The sequence below is a fragment of the Mastomys coucha genome, unplaced genomic scaffold (assembly GCF_008632895.1).
Source record: "Mastomys coucha isolate ucsf_1 unplaced genomic scaffold, UCSF_Mcou_1 pScaffold21, whole genome shotgun sequence".
Lineage (NCBI taxonomy): Eukaryota > Metazoa > Chordata > Mammalia > Rodentia > Muridae > Mastomys > Mastomys coucha.
Genome location: NW_022196904.1, coordinates 18,612,984 through 18,620,913, shown reverse-complemented (window position 1 = coordinate 18,620,913; position 7,930 = coordinate 18,612,984). Strand labels below are relative to the sequence as shown.

At 44.9% G+C, this 7,930-nt stretch overlaps 2 protein-coding genes across 7 annotated transcripts in view; one reads left to right on the top strand and one right to left on the bottom strand.

Moving 5' to 3' along the window:
* Positions 1 to 7,930, top strand: part of LOC116101817 (CD177 antigen-like) — a 56,987-nt gene that overhangs the window by 26,093 nt on the left and 22,964 nt on the right. The gene's annotated exons all lie outside the window — the stretch shown is intronic.
* Positions 6,435 to 7,930, bottom strand: part of LOC116101814 (CD177 antigen-like) — a 6,542-nt gene continuing 5,046 nt past the window's right edge. For 4 of the 5 annotated variants that reach the window (XM_031385671.1, XM_031385674.1, XM_031385673.1 and 1 more), the window contains exons 4-6: positions 7,442 to 7,627; positions 7,214 to 7,366; positions 6,435 to 6,908 (exon numbers count right to left, since the gene is read on the bottom strand). In XM_031385671.1, coding sequence (XP_031241531.1) covers positions 6,658 to 6,908; positions 7,214 to 7,366; positions 7,442 to 7,627 — 590 coding nt within the window. In that variant the 3' untranslated portion in view covers positions 6,435 to 6,657. The remainder of the gene's footprint in view (positions 6,909 to 7,213; positions 7,367 to 7,441; positions 7,628 to 7,930) is intronic. The other variant, XM_031385675.1, reaches the window with a different exon arrangement.

Genomic DNA, 7,930 nt, shown 5'->3' with positions numbered 1-7,930 from the left:
TTGACTGTTGTGTCAATGTTTTCTATGGTGTCTTCTGCCCCTGAGATTCTCTCTTCTATCTCTTGTAATGTGTTGGTGATGCTTGTATCTATGACTCCTGATTTCTTTCCTAGGTTTTCTATCTCCTAGAGAGGAAGGGTTGTCTCTCTTTCAGATTTCTTTATTGTTTCTATTTCCATTTTTAAATTCTAGATGGTTTTGCTCATTTTCTTCACCTGTTTGTGTTTTCCTGTAGCTCTTTAAGGGATTTTTGTGTTTCCTCTTTAAGAGCTTCTAGCTCTTTACCTGTGTTCTCTTGTATTTCTTTGAGGGTGCTATTTATGTCTTTCTTAAAGTCCTGTATCATCATCATGATAAGTGATTTTATAACTGAATCTTGCTTTTCCAGTGTGATGGTGTGTCCAGGACTTGCTATGGTGGGAGTATTGGGTTCTGATGATGCCAAGTAACCTTGGTTTGTGTTGCTTATATTCTTACGCTTTCTCCGCACCAACTAGTTATCTCTAATGCTGCCTGCCCTTGCAAATCCGACTGGAGCCTGTCCTTCCTGTGATCCTGGTTGTGTCAGAACTCCTCATAGCCAAGCTGTCTCTGTGATCCTGTGATTCTGTGCTCCTGTGATCCTGGGTTTGTTAGAGCACCTGGGAGTGAAGCTTCCTCTGGGTGTTGTGGGAATGACTGCAGAGTTTGCTCCCAAGGTCTGCTCAGGGCACCAGCTGGCCCAGACAGACCGGAAGCAACCCAAGCACTGGGCTGGCAGAGTTCATGTGTGCCTGAGTCCTGATGGTCCCAGTTACTCCTGGTGTTGGGACAGATGTTGTTTCCTCCTCACCTCTGATCCTGGGCATGTTAGACTGCCTGGGAGTAGAGCTTCCTCTGTGTGTTGTGGGACTGGAAGTACTTGAGCCACCAGGCTGGGGAATTCCTGTGTGCCTGGTCCCGCTGGTCCCAGTTACTCCCGGTATTCAGACAGATATTATGTCCTCCTCACCTCTGATCCTGAGCATGTTAGAGCTTCTGGGAGTGGAGCTTCCTCTGGGTGTTGTGGGGCTGGCTGTGGAGGTTGAGCCCAAGGTCTTCTCGGGGCACCAGGTCAGACAGACCAGAAGAAACCTGAACCACTGGGCTGGCAGAGCTCCTGTGTATCTGGTCTCACTGGTCCTAGTTACTCCTGGTGTTGGGACAGATGTTGTGTCCTCCTCACCTCTGATCCTGGGCATGTTAGAGCACCTGGGAGTGGAACTTTCTCTGTATGTTGTGGGACTGGAAGGCTACATACAGATTTTAATGAGTGAACCACACTCTTGCAGAGAACTTGGGTTTGATTTGTAGCATCCACATGGTAACTGTCTTAGTTAGGGTTTCCATTGACTTTCCACATTGCTGTTTATTACCAATGGAAGTCAGAACTGGAACTTATGCAGGTCAAGAAGCAGGAGCTGATGCAGAGGCCATGGAGGGCTGTTACTTACTGTCTTGACCCTCTAATTTTTATAACCTGCAATTACCAACCTTAAAACATCTTCCATCTGAAATAATTTTTCTATCATCCAAGTTTTCTCTTTTTTCCTTTACTTCCTCCAAACCCTTACCATTTGCATTATTAACCTCAGCCACTTTCCTAGACCTTTAAATATTTTAGAAGCTTTTATATCCTCAGACCTTATATAAATTTTTAATCTAATTTTTTGACCATGAGACATAAGGCGGCTAATTATTAAGGGCAGTCATTTAATATGAAGCCTCTGAGCAAGGCAAACCTGTTTGCCCTTTTCATAAGAGACCTAGTAGTGTTACCCAACTATAATGAACTGACTAATGAACTAATACAATGGTGAATTACCTTGAGGTAAGGTGTTGGTTGCCTGGCTGTTAAGCTACAGCTCACTTAGGCATCAATGTGATCAGAGATCTGAGAAGGATAAATTGTAATCTAAATGTCTTATGTGTCAATTAAAATGACAGATTTACCCATTAGCCAGATGGTTGCCCTGTCCCATTAGGTCTCTATGATGCTGATGGCTTTGCTGAGGGCACAGGTCCCAGGGCTGGATAGATCTTCAGCCACCAGGCTTGATGACGTTAGAGCCCTGCCTCAGGAGGAGGAACTTGGACTGTTCTTGTCTTAAGCAACATGGAGCAATCACTTCTCCTGGTGTCCTGCTTGTTCTCAGTTCAGATTAGTCCCTGGCAGCAGGTGAAGCACTGGGACAGTTTCACTAAATGGTTAGCATACCACAATCTAGATGGTGTCCTCTGTTGTTGTGTCCTTCTCTCCTTGGAGACTTTGGGGACTCGGGGGGGGGGGTGGTCACTGTCAGAATTTGGGAGTCCCTATCATGGTAAGCTTAAACATATTAAATACCATACTCAGCAGATCTGTCTGGTTTGAGGGCTAGCACCTGCTAGCATATCTGAGTTAGACAATCTTTGTTCTTAGTTACCTGTCTCAAATTGTACCCCATAAACATAAGATGGGAGACCAAGGGGGCTGGCGAGATGGCTCAGCAGGTAAGAGCACTGACTGCTCTTCTGAAGGTCCTGAGTTTGGATCCCAGCAACCACATGATGGCTCACAACCACCTGTAATGAGATCTGATGCCCTCTTCTGGTGCGTCAGCTATAGTGAATTACACCAGAGCAAGCAGAGCTGGAGCGAGTGGGGCCAGCAGAGGTCCTGAGTTTAATTCCCACATGATGTGTGTGGCTCACAGCCATCTGTACAGCTACAGTGTATTCATACACATAAAATAAATAAATCCTAAAAAAAAAAAAGACGGGAAACCAAATAAAGCTTTATCTTGAAACTGCATCAGTACTTAGCATGACTTTAAATATGTTTCTGAACATAATAAAGGATATGATAGTTCATAAGGTTATTAACTATCAACTGGTATTTCTTTTTTTAAAAGATTTTATTTATTTTATATATATATATATATATAAGTACACTGCAGCTGTCTTCAGACACACCAGAAAAGGGCATCAGATCCCATTACAGATGGTTGTGAGCCACCATGTGGTTGTTTGGGAATTGAACTCAGGACTTCTGGAAGAACAGTCAGTGCTCTTAACCTCTGAGTCATCTCTCCAGCCCTGCAACTGGTATTTCTTAATTATAGTAGACTTTATGAGACTAGAACTGTATAGTAGCCTTAAAACTTACAGTTTTGGATCGAAGCTCTCCCAGTATCAAAATAAAATGTTTTTAACCCATAAACATATTTCATAAAGAGACTAGGGATTTTTCTGATCTTGGCTAAGAGCTCTTTCCTGTTCAGCTCTTGGACTGAAAGAGAGGGTTGCTGGAGCACCAGAGCTCAGGCAACCTGAAAGGGAGGGGCATGGATTCCAAGAGCCAATGATTCCTAACCTTTCTAATGTTTTAACCCTTCAATATGTTTTTTTTAATTAACGAATTTCTTAATTTTTATTATTTATAAGAAATTCATTATTTATTAATTTATAGAGCAATATATTTTACATAATAAAAGGGAAACGAAAAAGTCAAAGCTACAACAGATAAAAAAGACCTCAGAAATGTATTTCTAACTGGTAACATATTGCATTAATTAATAGCTGCATTTTTAAAAGAAAACCTTCTATTATAATATTCATCATTTTCATCATCAGAGCCATAGCTATCATAATAGGAACTTTCTGAGCTCTTCTCATCATAATTGTCTCCCCTTCCAGAGTGTATAACCTGACTGCTGGTGTCCAATAAATTTCCTCATTCATGGTACCCATCATATACCAACAAAGACATTCCAATAAAACATTTAACAAATTTCAAAATGTCCATAGCTTTATATATTTAATCATAATCTCTAGAAGACAAAAAAAATTCTCAACATTTAAACAATCCAGTCCTTCATGCTACCAAGTTTGGATACCTCCCCAAATAATAAATTCTATCTTTTATAAGTCTGATTTTTAGGACAGGATTTGCATAAAAGTATTATTCCAATTCAAAAAGTATCTCCAGAGACCTTGCTTAGCTCATGCCATGTGTTGTGGCCCAGAATGGCTTTCACCCGAGTTGTTTTAAACCAATTTCCTGTTACCGATATTATAGATGATTAACCATATATTCTAAATTAATATTTTATAACAAAGACATACAAATCATAGTAAATATATATTCAAGACCAGTCAGAAATAAATGTGCAGTGGTCACGTCCATTTATGTATTTAAAACAGACAGACAGAACTTTATTTATTTTAGCTGTAATTTCAAGGGGGGAGCACCTTGCTTCCTGTTTAATCCAGTTATTGTACTCATCACCTTTCATAGAGGCTGAGAAGCTGGTGGTGGTCCCTATAAGAGCAGCTTGCTCGAGCTGAGCCTGGCTTGCTGCCAGCTTGATCAGGAAGGTGGTAAGGTTCCAAGGGCGGCATCAGTTTTTCTATTGCGGTTGTCCCAATTTAGCCATTTTTGTTGTTGTTGTTGTTGTTGTTGTTGTTGTTGTTGTTGCTGCTGTTGCTGCTGCTGCTGCTGCTGTTGCTGTTGTTGTTGTTACAACTAAGTCAAAGAGTGGCCAGCAGATGAAGTTTTAACCGTTTTTCCCCAGACCCAGATGTTCCATGGTGTAAGAACATGGTGCAAAGCAATAGGGGAAAACAAATAAATCACATGCACATAATAAACCGCCAGTAGTTTGAAAAAGAAAGCCCAGTGAAGGTGAAGGCGGTCTCTCCTGCTGTCAGGCCCACCTATCATGAATGACATAACAGCCTCCACCAAATATTGTGTTGGGCTGGAGCTCCCACTGCCACTGGAAAGTGTCCAGAGAGGGCTGCCTTTGCTGCCCTCAGGCTCTGCCTACTAGGTTCATCCTGGTCTTGTCACCTTCTACCAAAGCCTGGCATAGACTAGTCTACATTTCCCATTGTAAGGGGTTCTGCAGCATCCTTGGAAACTCTGGCCCAGAGGGAGGCCTCCGTTACTTCTACCCTGCCTCCAGGGGCCTCCTGGTTGTGCCAGCCAAATAAATACAAAACAAGGAGAAGAAAAACAACAACAACAACAACACACCCTACACTGAATAGAGCAGGAGACAACACTGAGCAAGACAGGACAAGAGACAAAAACACAAAGATACACAACATCGAGGCATGCCTCAACTCATGGATCAGTGGAGAGCCTTTGTTCCCCTAAAAATGCTCTACCGTGAAGTGAAAGGGTTGTCCAGTGATCTCAGACAAGCCCCCAAATATTAGGGGCCAGAATTGCTGAAGCAAGGCTCCAGACCTGAATACTATGCAATGGCAAAGAGTGCTTATTCTGAATTTTTTTTTTAACCAGGGGTAAAACAGTCATCAAATGACATCGACTTGAGGGGCTCATAAACCCACTTTATGCGGCCTACTATTAGACTGAGCTCTGAAAATCTTCTGGAAGAGTTGGGGAACCTAGAGGGGATAGGTACTCCACAGGAAAACCAACACAGTCAACTGACCTGGACCCTTAGGGGCTCCCAGAGGCTAAACCCCCAAGGAAAGAGAATAAAAGGGCTGAACCTAGCCCCCCACAAACACACACATATGTAGCACATGTACAGCTTGGTCTTCATATGAGTCTCCCAACAACTGGAGCAGGGGCTAACCCTGACTATGTTGACTGCCTGTAAATCCTGTTCACTAACTGGGCTGCCTTGTCTGGCCTCAGTGGGAGAGGATGCACCTAGTCCTGCAAAGACTTGACATGCAAACATGGGCTGGTACCCAGGGAGGACCTCTCCCTTCTCATAACTAAAGTGCAGGGGAGAATTTGGGAGGGGCCTTGTGAGGAAGGTGACTGGGAGGAGACAGGGACATAAAGTGAACACGTAATTAAATTCATAGAAAACAATACAAAATAGCTTCAGGAAGTCCCTGAAACCAACCAGATTCACTAGCCCCTCTATGCCTGGGAACACAATAACAGCTCAGAAGACTCTCAGACAAGCCAAGCTGCCAAGGAGAGTCTGATACCAGACGAGATGTCTGGAAGAAGCAGAACCCATCTGAGCTGCCTGCAAGAGGTTTACACCAACTGAGGCACTCGGAAAGGGCACCCTCAAGCTTCATGACCTGCCTCCATGCTGTGCAGGGTGCTCCAGGTTTGTGAGCTGTCACTCATGTCACTCATGCTGGGACAAGCTTTGGTGAAGCAGCTGTGTTTAGGCGACTTCTGCTCCTGTAAGTCACTCCTCACCCATGCATAGTCCTGGAAGTAACTCTACTACAAACCTCATGGTTTACCAAGGTGGGCTTTGGTGGTATTCATACATTGCCCTGTCAAGGAATCCCAGTGTGGGGTGAGTGGATGTTAGTGTTTGGTCCCCAGGAAAAGCTTGCTCACACAGAACCATGAAAACCAGGCCTTGGCAGCTAGACTCACCATGGATCCCACTGTGTGCCCTCATCTCCTCACGGAATGAAATCCAGTATTTGTAGAAACAACAGCAACTTTATTTTTCCACGTGTGTGGTCAATGTGTGGTTGTCTGCTCTGGAGCCAGGTGAGTTCAGTGGCTCCTATATCTAAACATGAGGAGGCAGAGGTGTGTGGGTGAGGGATGAGGGCACCAAAATGCGCAGGCTGACAGTGTCCAGTGTCAGGTCTTTGGATTATGAAGTGAGAGGAGGGCTGGGTATGGGTGGCCAAGAGGGATTAAGAATGGCCGGGAAATGGGTTCGGGAGAGGACGTATCTCTGTAGACGACAGGCTGAGAAGGGCCCTGAGCCCTAACATCCAGGCCAGGAGGGTGTTCCAGACAAGTACAAATGAGGATGAACTGCTCCCCTTTGATGAAATACGAGTTTCTACTATGGAGATTGTCCCAATTGAGCTCTGATTTTTCATTAAGAGCTTTTGAGGATAGAGCAGACATCCAGAAATGCTAAAGACTGCACTGAGGCCACCTAGAAAATAAAAATCAAGTCAGAGACAAAGACAGGAGGTATAGTTCAGAAAAGTTTTTTAAAAAAAATTCATACCCGAGAGTCCAGGCTCCAGCCCTCCCCCAGTGGACCCACAAGTCTTGGTCCAGGAGGAGGGCCCCTCCCTCACACCCAGGGTTATACTCTCCAGCCACACTCCTTCTGCAATAGCAGTCCAGGCCTCTGCACACCTCCCTCAGAACCAGAGGTCCTCATCCTTCCTCCTGAGCAAGTGGAGTCATGGCCACAGTCTCCCTCATGCTGGGGATGCCGCCTTCATCCCTTACCTCCATAGAGTGTCAATTCACTAGTATAACAACGAGTGCCTCTAGGACAGAAGGCAAGGTTGGTATTGAGGTTGCAAGAACCCTTAAAATGCAAGCAGACGGGACACAGGCTCCTTCCTCTCACAGCTGGGGCTGAGGAGAGAGGCGAAGGGGCTGGAGAGAATGCTCTCAGCTGCAGCCACAAGCACATGCCCAGAACCTGAAATTCTGGGTTCTGGGGTCACATACCTACATAAGGGAGGGAGTCAATTAGGACTTTAGTGCTGTTAGCTCTGTTGCACAGTTCAACGTCACATACGTGGTAAAAAATGATAGCCTTTATTCCAGGTCCACGGGCAAACACTGTGATGTTTCTGACATTCCTATGCCTTGCTATGCTGGTGCCTTTGCTTCCCAATATGAGAGACTTCTTACCTGGGGGAGGGTACAATCATGGAATCAAGGTATGGACAGAAAGGAGGGTGAGAACTGGATGCCCAGTTCTTGGGTCCCTTGATGCTCTCTCTCAGGGACAGTACAATCCTCAGTGGCAGCAGGACAGATCATGATCTCAGTCTGCCACAGAATGAAGTCCAAACCTGGCTCCCTCTGCTCTGCCCCTATAGATCCTGTTACCAGGCCCCTCCACACACACCGAACCCCTGTGCACCCTCACCCTGATCAGCATCTCTTCTACCCTGCTGGGTTTCTCTCTACACTCTGCCCTCCAGACCACAC